General features: G+C 57.8%; 1 protein-coding gene across 1 annotated transcript in view; it reads left to right on the forward strand.

The window, feature by feature from the left end:
- The first annotated feature begins 3932 nt into the window (after positions 1-3932).
- The window catches only part of Ahrr (aryl hydrocarbon receptor repressor), a 65652-nt gene continuing 52136 nt past the window's right edge, over positions 3933-17448 (forward strand). Inside the window, exons 1-2 of the mRNA XM_077791392.1 lie at positions 3933-3994; positions 10536-10717. Of these exons, the coding sequence (XP_077647518.1) occupies positions 3933-3994; positions 10536-10717 (244 nt within the window). The remainder of the gene's footprint in view (positions 3995-10535; positions 10718-17448) is intronic.

Genomic DNA, 17448 nt, shown 5'->3' on the forward strand with positions numbered 1-17448 from the left:
TGGAGTAGATAGAGGACTCTCTGAGGTATCTGTGGTGTGTTGGAGTAGATAGAGGACTCTCTGGAGTATCTGTCTTGTTGGAGTAGACAGAGGACTCTCTGGAGTCTGTGTCTTGATGGAGTAGACAGAGGACTCTCTGGGGTATCTATGGTGTGATGGAGTAGACAGAGGACTCTATGGGGTATCTGTGCCTTGATGGAGTAAATAGAGGACTCTCTGGGGTATCTGTGTCTTGATGGAGTAGCCAGAGGACTCTCTGAAGTATCTGTGTCTTGATGGTGTAGACAGAGGACTCTCTGGAGTATCTGTGTCTTGATGGAGTAGATAGAGGACTCTCTGAGGTATCTGTGTCTTGATGGAGTAGATAGAGGACTCTCTGGGGTATCTATGGTGTTTTGGAGTAGACAGAGGACTTTCTGGGGTATCTATCGTGTGTTGGAGTAGACAGAGGACTCTCTGGAGTATCTGTGTCTTCTTGGAGTAGACAGAGGACACGTTGGGGGTATCTCTAGTGTGTTGGAGTAGCCAGAGGACTCTCTGGAGTATCTGTGTCTTGATGGAGTAGATAGAGGACTCTCTGGGGTATCTATGGTGTGTTGGAATAGACAGAGGACTCTCTGGGGTATCTATGGTGTGTTGGAGTAGACAGAGGACTCGTTGGGGGTATCTATGGTGTGTTCGAGTAGATAGAGGACTCTCTGGAGTATCTGTGTCTTGTTGGAGTAGACAGAAGACACGTTGGGGGTATCTATGGTGTGTTGGAATAGACTGAGGACCGTCTGGGGTATCTATGGTGTGTTGGAGTAGACAGAGGACTCTCTGGAGTATCTGACTTGTTGGAGTAGACAGAGGACTCTCTGGGGTATCTATGGTGTGTTGGAGTAGACAGAGGACTCTCTGAGGTATCTATGGTATGTTGTGTTAGACAGAGGACTCTCTGGAGTATCTGTGTCTTGTTGGAGTAGACAGAGGACTCTCTGGAGTATCTGTGTCTTGTTGGAGTAGATAGAGGACTCTCTGAGGTATCTGTGGTGTGTTGGAGTAGATAGAGGACTCTCTGGAGTATCTGTCTTGTTGGAGTAGACAGAGGACTCTCTGGAGTCTGTGTCTTGATGGAGTAGACAGAGGACTCTCTGGGGTATCTATGGTGTGATGGAGTAGACAGAGGACTCTATGGGGTATCTGTGCCTTGATGGAGTAAATAGAGGACTCTCTGGGGTATCTGTGTCTTGATGGAGTAGCCAGAGGACTCTCTGAAGTATCTGTGTCTTGATGGTGTAGACAGAGGACTCTCTGGAGTATCTGTGTCTTGATGGAGTAGATAGAGGACTCTCTGAGGTAACTGTGTCTTGATGGAGTAGATAGAGGACTCTCTGGGGTATCTATGGTGTTTTGGAGTAGACAGAGGACTTTCTGGGGTATCTATCGTGTGTTGGAGTAGACAGAGGACTCTCTGGAGTATCTGTGTCTTCTTGGAGTAGACAGAGGACACGTTGGGGGTATCTCTAGTGTGTTGGAGTAGCCAGAGGACTCTCTGGAGTATCTGTGTCTTGTTGGAGTAGATAGAGGACTCTCTGGGTTATCTGTGTCTTGTTGGAGTAGATAGAGGACTCTCTGGGGTATCTATGGTGTGTTGGAATAGACAGAGGACTCTCTGGGGTATCTATGGTGTGTTGGAGTAGACAGAGGACTCGTTGGGGGTATCTATGGTGTGGTCGAGTAGACAGAGGACTCTCTGGAGTATCTATGTCTTGTTGGAGTAGACAGAAGACACATTGGGGGTATCTATGGTGTGTTGGAATAGACTGAGGACGGTCTGGGGTATCTATGGTGTGTTGGAGTAGACAGAGGACTCTCTGGAGTATCTGTGTCTTGAGTATCTGTGTCTTGTTGGAGTAGACAGAGGACACGTTGGGGTATCTGTGGTGTTTTGGAGTAGACAGAGGACTCTCTGGGGTATCTATGGTGTGTTGGAGTAGACAGAGGACTCTCAGGGGTATCTATTTTTTTAAAGTGATCTGTGGGTTTTGTGTCTCTCGTAGCTTTCCTATTCCACCTAAATGTTTGAATAATGAAGAGTCTGTCTTAGTTGCTGGGTGCCATAACAAAGTACTGCAGACTGAATGCTTTGCATAAGGACCGCTCCCAGGATTCTTCCGGAGGACAGTTGAGGGTGAAGCTACATCAGGACTTGGTTTTGGGTGGGCAACTTCTGGCTAGCAGGTGGCCTTTTTCTCACAGGGTGGGACAGGTGCTCAGAGTGTCTCACCCCTCCCTGTGGTGCCAGCCCTATGGGAGCAAGGCTCTCTCCAGTACCTGTTGTGACCCTATCATCTTGCCGCCCTGGCTTCAGTGCTGTCCTGGGAAGCATAGGGTCAGCATAGGATTTTGGGAGGACACAACTCAGTCCATAACAGATTCTCTGACATTCCTTTTGGTGTCTGTGGGATCTGTAGTGATGTTTCTTCTTTCTTTCCTGTAAATCATGACCTTATTTCTTTGATGGGTCTCGCAAGAGGTTCTTCAATTTTGCTGATGTTTTAAGGAACACCTGGAGGTTTTTGTCCTTAGGCTGCAAGTCCCACTGCCTCCTCTTTATTGTTTACACCCTTCTTGTTTGGGGTCCATTCTGTCTTCCAGTTGCTTGCACTTGAAGCGTAGATTGTTCTGAGTTGGTCCATTTTTCCAGTGAGCATCTGATGCATGGATTTCTGTCGGTGCTCATAGCTGGGTCCTGTGGCACTGGATACACTGATGTTTTCCTTTTTGTTCTGTTTATAAGAGTATTCCTAAAATTTCTTTGATGCCTTCTCTTTGGCCGGGTGATTTTGAAGTGTGTTGCTTTCCAGGGACTTGGTATTTTCCCGCTGCCTTTCTAGTTCAGTTCTGTGGTCTGTGATTGCTGATGTCCAGGCACCATCTCTCCTGGACAGTGTTCTGCTGTCATTGGACAGCGTGTTCTGCACCTTCCGTGAGCTCCATCTGCTGCTGTTTGGACATCTGCACCCTTGCTGATGTCCACTGTCCTTGTCCTGCTGACCACTGAGAGAGGCATGGCCATGTCTCCAATGTCTCCCTTCAGTTTAGGCACCTTGGTTCTGTGTGCTTGGAAGCCCTGCTGCTGGGTGTGTACACATTTAGGGTGCCATGTCCTCTGGGAGATGCGACTACCATGCGATGCTGCTTTGTCCCTGGTGATGCTCCTTGTTCTGAAGGCCACCTGATCGGGACCTCAGGCGGCTGCCGGTGTCTTCATTTGGCATCTGTGCGGTGGCCCTTCTGTCCCTGTACTCAGCTTACCGCTGTCTTTAGTTCCCAGGGTCCATGACCAATCCTGGTGCAGTTGGTGTGTGTCTGTCTCCTCCTCCAAACAGCATGTGCCTGAGGTCAGATGAGGGCGTCTCAGCACCCCCAAGGCCAGAGCCTGGGCCACTGCCATTGTCTGAGGAAGTTTTATTAGGGCTCTGATACCCTAAGTGCTTGGTAAATCAAGACCCCCTAGGTGAACGGGGCTGTTTCCCTCAGGTGGGGGCAGGTGAACTGGGCGGCCAAGCTGGAGGCCAGAGTGGAGCCGAGCACACAGAGTCAAGAAGAGGCTTTCCACAGCAGAGGGGAGGCCAGGTGGCCCCAGCAGAGGCCATGAAGAGAGACCCTTCACGGCGCGGCTCCTGGGCCCAGGCCCTCCTCCCCAGTGCCTGCGAGGAGCCTTGCTCAGACCGACGGCGGGCGAAGGCCCTGCTGCAGTCTGATAACCCTGCCCAGCTGACCTGCACTGGGGTCAGGACAGTGTGGACCCCCAGAGCAGAGTGGCCTCAGCTGACCTTCCTGATGCTGGTGGCTCTGGGACATGGTGGTGGACTCTGGAGGGTCACCTGGGGTCCTCTGGTGCTTCCAACTTGATTGGCCCCTTTTCATTTTCAGGCCCAGAGATGATGATCCCCCCAGGGGAGTGCACCTACGCGGGCAGGAAGAGGAGGAAACCGGCTCAGAAGCAGTGAGTGTGACGTCTTCTGCCCGGCGGCCGCCACTGGGGACGCCGTGCTTCACTGAGAAAGGGAGCTCAGGGAGGGTGGGCGCGTGGGGCTGGGCCTGCTGGTGGCCAGGCGCGGTCACCTCTGCTGCCGGCCCTCTGCAGAGGGTGCCAGAGGGTTCTAGAACCTCCTGCCCTTCACCTGAGAGGCCCGATGGGGAGGACGCCCAGAGCCATCTCGCAGGTGGTGCCCAGTGGTGAGGAGACTCCCGGGCTTCTCCTGCCTGAGGCTGCGGGGGAGAGAGTTAGCACCAGATGGGACCCGGGACTCTGTGCCCAGGGACACAGACACCTCTGTCCTGGCCCCTCCACCTGCCCTTGGAGCGACCTGAAGCAGGAGGAATGGTGTGTGGTTTGGTTGGGGCCACCTGTTAGGAGGGGTGCAGGGGCACACATCCTCAGGAGCCCAGAGGCCGTCGCCGCCGAAACTGTGTGACAGTGTGGACTGTGGACAGTGTGTGATGCCAGGAGAGGCTGAGGCAGGGTCTGCCTGGCAGCCTGTCCACGTGTGGCCTCTGTGGTGGAGCAGGCCTCCTGTGTGAAGTCACCGTGGGCTCCAGTCCCCTGCCCACGCCAAGGCTGGTGAAGCTTCGATCGACCGGTTGGGGGCCGGGTTTGGGAGGCAGCTTCTCCCTGGTGGCACGTGGAGCCGGAGCCACCTGGGCTGCAGGCCTGGAGAGGGCTGGGTGGGGTCTGTGGACCGGCACAGGTCCTCGGGGGCTGAGCTGCACACACTAAGGAGGAGCTGGGGTGTGGAAGCGAGCTCCGAGTGTGGGGCAGAAGGAACGTAATGGCCGCTCAGCTGAAGTGCAGAGCTCTGGTGGGCAGTCCGGGGCAGCAGAGCCGAGCTCCCTGCCTGTCAGGCAGAGTGTGAGTGAGCCCTCAGGCATCTGCTTCTACCTGCCCATGATCTGGACAGGTGAGCCCCTCGCCTGGTGGGGACCCCAGGGGACGGCGGGTCTCCGCTGTTGGTCCCCTCCCCGAGGCACCTGAGTTTAGCTGCTTCTCATGAATCCTCCTGAGATATGTGTGGGTAGACCAGCACAGGCTTCCCTCCTCCTGCGAGCGAGGCGCTGCGGTGGACCGTGCCCTGCAGCCTGCTCTGCCATCGGCCTGTGAGTCTTTGCAGCTCCAGGTTCCTGGGCTGTAGTGCAGATGTGCTGTGCAAGTGATGCCCACCCAGGCCTCCCACATGTCCCTGTGGGATGGGGACGCGAGTGAAGGACACACCCGCTGCTGCTGCTCACCCTGCCGCAAGCTCAAGGGCTTGGTCCCAGGAGGGTCTTCTGTCCCCATGGCCACCCAGACCTGGTGTGGGGCTGCAGCAGGCAAATCAGACCCCAGGCTGGTGCCCATGTTGGGGATTGGCCTGCTGCTGGCCGGTGGCAGGGGCCGGGATCTGGTGGTGTCACCCTCACCAGCATCAGACCAGGTACAGTTTAGGCTTCCTACCCCTAGCCAGGAGCTTGTGATGCAGTCTCCCTCCCTTGGCCTAGAGTGCCGTGTCGCCTCCTCGGCCAGGCCTAGATCCACCGTGTCGCCTCCTCGGCCAGGCCTAGATCCACCGTGTCACCTCCTCAGCCAGACCTAGACCTGCCATCTCCTCCCCGGCCAGACTAGACCTGCCATCTCCTCCCCGGCCAGATTAGAGTTGGCGCATCTCTTCCTCAGCCTGACCTAGAGCTGCTGCCTCATCCCTGGCCAAGCCTAGAGCTGCTGCCTCATCCCTGGCCAGACCTAGAGCTGCTGCCTCATCCCTGGCCAGACTTAGAGCTGCTGCCTCATCCCTGGCCAGACCTAGAGCTGCTGCCTCATCCCTGGCCAGACCTAGAGCTGCCGCGTCTCTTCCCTGGCCAAGCCTAGAGCTGCTGTCTCATCCCTGGCCAGACCTAGAGCTGCTGCCTCATCCCTGGCCAGACCTAGAGCTGCTGCCTCATCCCTGGCCAGACCTAGAGCTGCTGCCTCATCCCTGGCCAAGCCTAGAGCTGCCGCCTCATCCCTGGCCAGACCTAGAGCTGCCGCCTCATCCCTGGCCAGACCTAGAGCTGCCGCCTCATCCCTGGCCAGACCTAGAGCTGCCGCCTCATCCCTGGCCAGACCTAGAGCTGATGCCTCATCCCTGGCCAGACCTAGAGCTGCTGCCTCATCCCTGGCCAGACTTAGAGCTGCTGCCTCATCCCTGGCCAGACTTAGAGCTGCTGCCTCATCCCTGGCCAAGCCTAGAGCTGCTGCCTCATCCCTGGCCAGACCTAGAGCTGCTGCCTCATCCCTGGCCAAGCCTAGAGCTGCTGCCTCATCCCTGGCCAAGCCTAGAGCTGCTGCCTCATCCCTGGCCAGACCTAGAGCTGCTGCCTCATCCCTGGCCAGACCTAGAGCTGCTGCCTCATCCCTGGCCAAGCCTAGAGCTGCTGCCTCATCCCTGGCCAGACCTAGAGCTGCTGCCTCATCCCTGGCCAAGCCTAGAGCTGCCGCCTCATCCCTGGCCAGACCTAGAGCTGCCGCCTCATCCCTGGCCAGACTTAGAGCTGCTGCCTCATCCCTGGCCAAGCCTAGAGCTGCTGCCTCATCCCTGGCCAGACCTAGAGCTGCTGCCTCATCCCTGGCCAAGCCTAGAGCTGCTGCCTCATCCCTGGCCAGACCTAGAGCTGCCGCGTCTCTTCCCTGGCCAAGCCTAGAGCTGCTGTCTCATCCCTGGCCAGACCTAGAGCTGCTGCCTCATCCCTGGCCAGACCTAGAGCTGCTGCCTCATCCCTGGCCAGACCTAGAGCTGCTGCCTCATCCCTGGCCAAGCCTAGAGCTGCCGCCTCATCCCTGGCCAGACCTAGAGCTGCCGCCTCATCCCTGGCCAGACCTAGAGCTGCCGCCTCATCCCTGGCCAGACCTAGAGCTGCCGCCTCATCCCTGGCCAGACCTAGAGCTGATGCCTCATCCCTGGCCAGACCTAGAGCTGCTGCCTCATCCCTGGCCAGACTTAGAGCTGCTGCCTCATCCCTGGCCAGACTTAGAGCTGCTGCCTCATCCCTGGCCAAGCCTAGAGCTGCTGCCTCATCCCTGGCCAGACCTAGAGCTGCTGCCTCATCCCTGGCCAAGCCTAGAGCTGCTGCCTCATCCCTGGCCAAGCCTAGAGCTGCTGCCTCATCCCTGGCCAGACCTAGAGCTGCTGCCTCATCCCTGGCCAAGCCTAGAGCTGCTGCCTCATCCCTGGCCAAGCCTAGAGCTGCTGCCTCATCCCTGGCCAGACCTAGAGCTGCTGCCTCATCCCTGGCCAAGCCTAGAGCTGCTGCCTCATCCCTGGCCAGACCTAGAGCTGCTGCCTCATCCCTGGCCAGACCTAGAGCTGCTGCCTCATCCCTGGCCAGACCTAGAGCTGCTGCCTCATCCCTGGCCAAGCCTAGAGCTGCTGTCTCATCCCTGGCCAAGCCTAGAGCTGCTGCCTCATCCCTGGCCAAGCCTAGAGCTGCTGTCTCATCCCTGGCCAAGCCTAGAGCTGCTGCCTCATCCCTGGCCAGACCTAGAGCTGCTGCCTCATCCCTGGCCAAGCCTAGAGCTGCTGCCTCATCCCTGGCCAGACCTAGAGCTGCTGCCTCATCCCTGGCCAGACCTAGAGCTGCTGCCTCATCCCTGGCCAGACCTAGAGCTGCTGCCTCATCCCTGGCCAGACCTAGAGCTGCTGCCTCATCCCTGGCCAGACCTAGAGCTGCTGCCTCATCCCTGGCCAGACCTAGAGCTGCTGCCTCATCCCTGGCCAAGCCTAGAGCTGCTGCCTCATCCCTGGCCAGACCTAGAGCTGCTGCCTCATCCCTGGCCAAGCCTAGAGCTGCTGCCTCATCCCTGGCCAGACCTAGAGCTGCTGCCTCATCCCTGGCCAGACCTAGAGCTGCTGCCTCATCCCTGGCCAGACCTAGAGCTGCTGCCTCATCCCTGGCCAGACCTAGAGCTGCTGCCTCATCCCTGGCCAAGCCTAGAGCTGCCGCGTCTCCTCTGGGCCAAGCCTAGAGCTGCTGCCTCATCCCTGGCCAGACCTAGAGCTGCCGCGTCTCTTCTGGGCCAAGCCTAGAGCTGCTCTGTCTCTTCTGCTGTGAACTCTGGGTGGAAACCTGTGCTCATTTTCCTGAGAGACGATTCATGGTTTTGTGCTTCTTACTGGGCATCGGGGACCCTCCTGTCCTCTCTAGGAGGGTCTACTTTCCCCAATTCCCACTTCGCTTGTGGAATCTTTGCCATGCAGAAAACTTGAACTTCTGTGGAGCTGAGTTGATCACCTTTCCTTTGTGGGTGATTAAACTTTACGTCTGATTACAAAGAGCTTCTGTGTTTCCAGTTAAGAGGATTTCCCTGTTTTATCTTCTAACACACACACACACACACACACACACACACACTTTTTTAAAAAAAAAATTTAGACCTTTAAGCGATTGGACTCTCCCTGAATGGCTTTACTGACCTGAGGGGGTACTGGGCAATGTGGAATTGTGGCTTGAGGGGTCATGTGGACAGTCACTGTGTTAGTCTGCTCTCTTTTACTGAAACAAAGTGCCTGAGCTGGGTAATGTATAGAGAATGAAGGTTGGTGCAGCTCACATTTTGAGGCTGGGAGTCCAAGGCGTGGTTCTGGCTCTGGCAGGATGGGTCATGGTGGAGGCCTATGTGGGAGGGGGAGGTCAGCGTGGGGAAGGACTCCATCAAGCCCTTTGGAGAGTGTGGCCTTAGGACCTCCCCCCGGCCCCGAGGTCCCACATGGAGGCCCAGGGCCTCAGTGGAGACCACACTCCAGCAGGGAGCTCTGGGGCTCTGAGCTCAGCAGCTGCTCATGCTCACACGCTTTCCGGCTGTTGTGCAGTGCGGAGGCTGAGGCCAGCTGGTCTGGGGTGGGCGTCCCTGTGAAGGTGGCCGTGTCCATCCTGTGGGAGACATACTCTGGGAAACAGCTGGACTTGGCTCTGTTGTTGGCGTCCAGAGAGCCCCTCCTGCAGCCCCTGCTGGTGCTGGCTGCCCACATCTGCAGGGGCTCTGGCCTCCTGGCCAGGGCTGAGGGCTGTGGCTAGGTGTGGCCTGGCATCCTGGTCTGTACGTGGGTGGGCTCAGGTCTGCCTGTGCCATCTCCTCCTGAAAGGGCAGGTGGTGAGGTGTGGAGTGTCGGCTGGCACACAGCCACAGAGGGACGCGTGGAGATGCTCCTGAGCACCCCAAGGCACAGGGCAGGGCAGCGCTGGCCCTGGGGGGCCATGTGACTCTCAGTCGCAACTTTCTCCAGAGGTGAAATGCCTGGAACAACTGGTAGCGTGCTCCTCTCTCCACTTCCCGTCCTCTGGGGTGGCTGAGCCTCCCCAGGGACAGTGTCCGAAGCTCGGAGCAGCCTGGAAGTGTGCTGCTTCCCTCTTCACTGGGATGTGACTGAAGTCCATGTTTCAGTTCAGCGGATGAAGTGAATGGGCTGATGGAGCCTTGCCGACGACACCATTTTCGAATCAAGATCACGAACATTCCCATCACTCCAGGTCTCCCGCTGCCCCTGGGACACTCCCGTCACTCCAGGTCTCCCGGTGCCCCTGGGACACTCCCGTCACTCCAGGTCTCCCGGTGCCCCTCGGACACTCCCGTCACTCCAGGTCTCCCGCTGCCCCTGGGACACTCCCATCACTCCAGGTCTCCCGGTGCCCCTCGGGGACCCTCCACCTCTGCCCCAAGCAGCCTCTGGCCGGCTTCCTGCTGCTGTGGGCGAGTTTGCATCTCCTGGCATTTTGTGCAGATGGGATGGTGTGTGTTGTGCGTTGGGCTCCGCTGCTGGTGCGGTGGGTCTGGGATCACTGTCCTTCTGGTGGCCAGAGGTGTCTGGCCGCATGGCTGTCCCGAGGGTGTGACGTGCTGGTTCTTCCCAGGTGGGGCAGTGCCTGTGAGCACGGACCTCCGGTGCTGCCGAGGAGAGCGCCCAGGGTGGTCAGAGATGCCCAGGGTGGGTCTGGGCTCACCACCTGGGGGGACTCCCTTTCTCCTGGAAGGCATCGGCCTTGTCAGGCCACAGGGACCACTGCAGGAGGTGGCGTGAACACAGGTTTTCCACGCACCGTCTCTGCCCAGACAGCCTGGCCAGGCGTCCTCGTCCTGCTGGGCTGTGGCACAGGGAGGTGAACAGCATGTGACCCTCCCCTGCCCTGCTGTCCTCTGCAGCTGGTCTTTTTTTAAATATTTTAATTGTCGATGGACACGAGACCTTTATTTTATTTACTTACTTTTTACGTGGTGCTGAGGATCAAACCCAGTCCTCACATGTGCGAGGCAAGCGCTCTGCTACTGAGCTACAACCCCAGCCCGGTGCTGGTCTTCGTCCCCAAGCTGTAGCCTGAGGCGTTGGGCACTGGCCTCCTGTGCGTCTTCAGGAAGGGGTTTCAGTTCTCGTCAGCACTTGCGGCTCCTCTGCTCATGTTCCTAGCAAGGCAACTCCAGAGACCAGGTTTCCCGCCCCTGAGGCCAGAGGCGCCTGCCTAATGTGGTCTTTTTCCCACAGGAGGCCTGCCCTGGGGGCCGAGAAGTCAAACCCTTCCAAGAGGCACCGGGACCGCCTGAATGCAGAGCTGGACCACCTGGCCAGCCTGCTGCCCTTTCCCCCCGACGTCATCGCCAAGCTGGATAAGCTCTCTGTCCTGCGCCTCAGTGTGAGCTACCTGAGGGTGAAGAGCTTCTTCCAAGGTAGGACTCTCACCCGCAGCCACCTGGACCTCATCTGATCCCACCTGTGTCCACCTGAGTGCCAGGGGTCTCACCAGGGCCCCGCTGTGATCAGGGAGTGTGGTGTGCGGTGCATGTGCATCTCCTCCTCCCGCCTCCCCAGACTGCCTTGCTCAGCCCATGCTCAGGCCATGGGCTTTCTCTGGGGCCAGGTTACAGGGCCCTGGCTGCTCCTCCACACTCCTAGGCAGGGGCTTTCCACCACCTTGATAGGATGGCCCTAGGTGCACTGAGTACTGGGAGCCAGGGTAGCTGAGGAGGCCTAGATAGCCCTAGCCCTGGGCTCCCACACCAGGGACTCCAGAGGAGCAAGAGGTCTACTTTATGAAGGAGCAGGCTCAGCCATGGTCAGAGGCAGGTGTCTACTGTTAATTGTGTGATTTGCCCTGGGCACCGTGGGTGCTGCAGCTGCTGGGTGCATACCCCTGTCTACACTCCAGATCGGACCCCCTACCCTGGGCACTGTGGGTGCTGCATCTTCTGGGGTACATACCCCTTGTCTACACTCCAGATCAGGCCCCCTGCCCTGGGCACCGTGGCTGCTGCAGCTGCTGGGAACATACCCCTGTCTACACTCTAGGTCTGGCCCCCTACCCTGGGCACTGTGGGCACTGCAGCTGCTGGGTGCATACCCCTGTCTACACTCCAGGTCTGGCCCTCTGCCCTGGGCACTGTGGGTTCTGCAGCTGCTGGGTACATACCTCTGTCCACACTCCAGGTCTGGCCCCCCTACCCTGGGCACTGTGGGCACTGCAGCTGCTGGGGTGTACCCCACCTCACCCACAGTCCAGGTCAGGCCCCTCCCGAGCTGCACTGGCTCCAGGCACCCTGGGCGGCAGGGTTAGCGCCCTTCCCCAGCGTGTTGGGCCTTTGTTCCGTCCATCTCTGTCCACCAGGCTTCTGCTCTCTGTCCCAGGCATACTTAGAACTGTACCTAGTTTCTCCTTAGCATATGATGTAGGTGATGGCCAGGTTCTGTCTTGCCCTCCTGCTTCCTTGGACTTCCAGCTCTGGGTGGTCCTGGGCTGTGGATCTCAGATGGCCTCGAGAAGGCTACACGTGTGGACTGTGGAGGGTTTGGGCAGGCTCCGGCAGCCTCTGCTGTCCTACAGGTTTGCATTAGGCAGGGTGGGTGGGGCCATGGATGCTGTGGGCAGGCCTCTGCAGGTCCTGAAGCAGAATGGGACCCGTCTCCATGTGTGTGCCACCCCTGGCCCTGGTGCCCCTGGGCATGGAGAGGAACAGGGAGAGGAAGGCTCGGCACTGACATCTGAGGCAGCTGTCCTGCTCTGGTCTTCTGTGGTCCTCTGCCCAGTCCTCTTACCCTAACCCCAATCCCCACAGGAACTGAGTCCCAAGGCACTTGCAGAGCTTGTCCCAAGTGTAAAGGTGATGGCGCACTGTGATTCTTCTCTGGGTTTCCAATTTCTTGTGGAAATGCCCTGGCTTTACCGTTTCTCCACCCAGACCAGGTTCCTCCCACCCAGCTCTGCCTGGGTTGCCTGCGGCCGGGTCAGTGCCCACAGTTTGCACATCTTCTCCAGGAGGGTCTGTGTGTACAGAAGGGTGTGTGTGTCGTTTGACCTTGCCACCTGTGGGCAGCTGGAGTGGAGTCTGCCCTCCAGATCTGCTCTCCTTGGAGCGTCCTTTTTATTAATGAACCATGTGAGCTGGGCACAGTGGTGCACACCTGTGATCCCAGAGACTCAGGAGGCTGAAGCAGGAGGGCTGCAAGTTCAAGGCCAGCCTAGGCAATGTAGTGAGACCCTGTCTCAAAATAAAATAGAAAGGGCTGGGTGTGTAGGTCAGTGGTAGAGGGTGCATTCCACAGAAGTGCTAAAAAAATGTATATATGAAAATAAGTAAGCCAAATGGGCTCAGTGAATCCCAGATGCCCTGGGGATAGTTAGCAAACATCAAGGACAGGAGGGGCAGCCTCGGGGTCTGGGCAGCTTGAGGTGTGGTCACTTCACCTTCCTGGCACTGACACACACAGACTCAACCTCGGGGTCAGATTGGGTTTCCTCGCTGGATGGATGAGAAGAGCCCCAGTTCTGCTGCCTCTGGCTGGTCCCCCCTGAACCTCCACACTGAGCGAACAGACAAAATGAATTCCTGACTCACACCTAGCTCCAGAGCTGGTGGCGTGAACTGCAGGAATCCTGGGTCGCTGGGCGTGGGCTGTGCTGAGAAAGCCAATCCTTGCGGACACAGGCTTGTGGGAGCCTTGCCACTCTTACCATGAGCTCAGTTTATACCCGCCTTGCTTCCTCCACCATCCGGTCTCCACCAAGGATCCTGCACATGATCCTGCCTGGTCCCCTCATGTGGTTCATTAATAAGAAGGACGCTCCACTTGAACAGATCTGGAGGGCAGACTTGAAGGGGACCGGTAGATTTCGAGACTTTCCTGAATTCGTGTGCAGTGTGTGCTTAGAAGGGAGTCAAGCTGCAGAGATTGGATCTCCATCTGTGCTTCCTGACTGAGAAGTGGACAAGCTTATTGCACTGAGACTCTATGAAAAGTCACCTTTGGGAAGGACTTGACCTGGGAAGTTCCAGCCTCGGAGGGTGAAGACAACCTGGAGGTGTGACGACGCGTGACACGGGCTGAGAGCTTTTGTTTTTATTTACTTGGTTTCTTTTTTTTTTTTTTTTAAAGTATTTTTTTTTTTAAAGAGAGAGTGAGAGAGGAGAGAGAGAGAGAGAATTTTTAATATTTATTTTTTAGTTCTCGGCGGACACAACATCTTTGTTGGTATGTGGTGCTGAGGATCGAACCCGGGCCGCACGCATGCCAGGCGAGCGCGCTACCGCTTGAGCCACATCCCCAGCCCTACTTGGTTTCTTATAGAGCACTTTCAAGTTGCACAACCCTCTGCTGCCGCCGCCTTCTGTGGGCAACTGTCAGGCTGGGATTTTCCACCCTTGTAAACTTCACCATCCACAGAAGGGGAAACTCAGGGTGAAGACAGCAGTGGGGGAGGTGATGTGGAGGAGGCGGTCACATCCTGTCCTGGGGCAGGAGCAGAGCTGGGCCCCTTCCAGGCCTGAGCTGGAAGTGGGACCTCTGGCCCTGGGCACTGACTGGGAGGGCCTGAGAGGCCCCGGCCTACCCTGTGGACGGCATCCTCTAGATGACTCAGGAGGACAGGAGCATTGATCAGATGAACAGAGGTACATTCTGTGGAGAGACTGGCCTGAGAGAGAACCGCCCGGAACAGCAAGCAGAAGGGGAGGCTCAGCCAGGACCCAGGAGGACCTGGAGACTGTGGTGGAGTCTCGGGTGTGTGCTGGGAGGCGTCGGGGCTGCCGTGGGAGTGTGGCCGCTGGAGGCTGCTCTGGGTTCAGCCTGCGGCACCCAGGCCCGGGCCCTCCTGGGGCTCCTGCCTGGGTCCCCCATGGTCTGCACTCACCTGGTCTATGCGGCATGTCTGCTGCGCTATGACCCTGGGACAAAAGGTCTCTGACACCAGGAAGGTATGTCCTGGGCCCTGAGTTCAGGGATGTGCCTGAGCGAGTGCTGGAGACCAGCAGGAGCTTTCAGGCCGTGGATGGAAGCCGCAGTTTTCACTGAGACCCTGACTTCAGCTCTCACCCTGGGGTTGTCCTTCTCAGCCAAGTGTGGTGGCGCTTCCTGCTCCGCGGAAGGCGGAGGCGGAGGATTCCTTGCCCAGGAGTTCCAGACCAGCCCGGGCAGCACAGTGAGACTCAGCTCACTGCAGCAGTTACCCTTCTCCTGACCATCCATCTTCATCATGGACTGCGCGCTGGGTCCCCAGCCCAGGTTCTGGAGCAGCCTGGTGGCATTTGGAGATGAGGTCTCTAAGGAAGCATTTCAGATCAAGTAAGGCCCTGAGGGGGTTCTCACCTCACGGGAGGAGACCTACCTGAGGCTCGCCAGGCGTGCGCCCCACAGAGGAGCACCACACTGGAAGGCCACCGTCGCCAACACCCAGATCAGGTGCCTCTGCGGTGCCTCCAGCCCTGGGTCTGGGTGGTGGCATTGTGTGACCAGCAGCCTGCGCAGTCTAAGACCTGGGCACTGAACTCCAGGTGGCTGCAGGAGCACCAGGTGGGTGCTGGGAGGCTGTCGGGGCTGCGGTGGGAGTGTGGCTGCCGGAGGCAGCTCTGGGAAGGTCGCAGCTGGCCTCCACGGTGCTAGAGATCACCTGCCCTCACCGCAGCATGGAGGTCAGAGGCAGCATGAGCCGGGCTTCTGGTGAGGACTCAGAATGGGTGCGTGGCTGGGGACCAGAGGGGAGGGCACACTCCTCAGGAAGTGGCAGAGCTGGCTTCAGGGTGTCCGTGCAGTAGAACCTGCACGGGATGAGGCTGCATCTTCAGCCGAGTTTCCTAAGCAGGGTGTTGGGGACTGATGCCTCTGCTATGGTAGAACGTGTGAGGAGAGACACAGGGTAGGAATGGCTAGACGGAACCAGACCTGGAAGATCTGGAAAGTTCCTGGCCTACTCATGCCCAGCCATTTGCTAAGGCCCCTGTGGGTGTGGACCACAGCCCTAACTGTCCCAGTAGGACCCAGGGGAGCTGGTTGCACCAGCAGACACTGCCCGCGTGGACGGCAGGAGCAGGATGGACAACAGGACACAGGTGCTCCCTGTTGCTCTGGGGAGCAGAGCTGAGGCTGGTCACTGGGCCTGTGGTGCAGTAGGGGAGTCCTCCTGGGCGCGCCTGGCCTCCCGTAGCCTGAGGTTCCCCTGCTTGGCTCTCAGCTGCAGGGAGCATTGCCGGGAGGAGCCTCCTCAGTCCCATCTGGGCTGGTGTTTAGACAGCGCTTTGGCTGGGACTGGAGCGGGTGCCGGAGGGAGGGGAGGTGTGGCAGCTCCTGGGGTGGAGTGGACCCTGCACCGTGGTCTCGTGGGGTACTCTTGGTGGTGTCCTGGGCTGGTCTTCTTTTCCTTCCTCTTCCAGCTGCTTCCAGGAGGTGAGCCTGGCCATGAAGACAGACTTGTTCCTTCCCTCCTGGCGGAGCTGGCTCTCCCCAGGGCCCAGGGAGGAGCTGGCCTCAGTTCTGTGCTTCCCTGGCACTGCCCAGCAGTCTCTCGGTGGCTGCTTCTCCCAGCCTGGGAGTGTCCAGACATCCCCAGGCATCACCATCCTTCTAGCAGCTGTACAGCACCTTTGGTCAGGTGGCCCCACAGGCTGCTTGAGCCTAAGGGTCAGTCTAGTGACATGTTAAAAACTGAGTGTCTCAGGTGAGGCCAGGGGGCTGCTGAGGGTAGGATACTGGGGGCCAGGTAGACTGCTGGTCCCTCGGCCCCTGCACTGGTAGCTATAGTTCCTGGGTGGGAGCAGCAGGAGAGGAAACAGGCCAGGAGCCGTCCCCTGAGGCTGGCGTGGCTGTGAGTGGAACCCAGGGGGCTCTCAGGTGTCTTGGGCACGAGGGAGACCACCTCGCGTCTCTGGACAGCCTGGTATGGGTGGCACCCTGCAGGTGGTCCCTGGCATTTCCCTCCTGAGCCTGGCCCTTGGTGCTATCTCCAGGCACCTCGGGCAGCATTTGGACCCCCAGCCTAGGGAGCCGCAGTGTGGCCTACCAGGTCCAGGGCTGTGCCGTCCAGCTGCCAAGGTGGCAGGGTCCCCACCTGCAGCCCATGCCCGTGGAGAGCTCCAGGCACATTTGCCCCTTGGATCAGCGTCAGAGGGGTGGTGGCCTCGGGGCCCTCACCAGCCCTAGGAGACAGACCACTGAGGGGCCTGGGGAGAAGCTGCTGCTCTCCTAGTGCAGGAGGGGAAGTGACTCACAGGATCCTCTGAGGACACCCTCCTGTTGACTCTGGATGTGCCTCCTCTGCCCAGCTTTCTCTGGGAGAGTGGTATCTGTTGTCCTGGGGCCTCTGCTAAGACTCATACTGAAAGAGCCCCTTCTTCTTCATGCATGTGGGCTTAAATGCACAGTCCTGGCCCCCCTGGGATTCAAAAGTCTCATCTCTTCCATTTCCAGCCAGCAACCAATTCATCCTTCTGCTGACGGCAGCCAAAAATGCAAGATAAAGCAGGATAACCCTTTCAACATTGATGGATGAGCTGGCAAGAAATTAAGGAGTACTCAGAGATTAAAAACAAGGAAGCTGAGAACACAGAGAGAGCTTAGCAGGAATATTAGGGTGTACCTCAGGCAGAAGGACGGGAGTTCCAGGTGAGGATTTGTGATGCAGAAGTGACAAGGAGTGGCAAGGTGGTCACTCGGAGAGAAGCAACCTGAACACAACTGTGCAAAGCTGTAGCAACAACATAGTGAGAGCAGAACAGGAATAAAGTGTGGCCATGATGGTGTGTGGCTCTGAGGATGGCGATTCAGGTCAGAGCATTCTCAGGTCCTGGTATTGACCCTGGAGGCTGATTCTCTAACTTCCATATGGAAGTGGACTTTAATTTTCAAACTAATGGAAAGGGAAAAATGAGAAGGAGATAATGTGGTCCAAAGGAAAAGACAAGAAAGTAGGGGAAAACCACTACAGGGGTGGAATAGATAGGCAGCACAACAATAAACGTGAATGGACTAAGCCTGCCATGTAAAAGGTAGAGATCGTTGGCGTAGATCACACACGCTGTTCACAGAAAGCCCATCTGATACTCCAGGGTGCAGGAAGGGCCGGAATAAATGACAGGAAGGTACTGCGAGAAGTCTGAAGAGAGTATGTTTCTTTCAAAACATTGATTTTGGTCTA

Source organism: Urocitellus parryii, chromosome 1 (genome assembly GCF_045843805.1).
Source record: "Urocitellus parryii isolate mUroPar1 chromosome 1, mUroPar1.hap1, whole genome shotgun sequence".
NCBI lineage: Eukaryota > Metazoa > Chordata > Mammalia > Rodentia > Sciuridae > Urocitellus > Urocitellus parryii.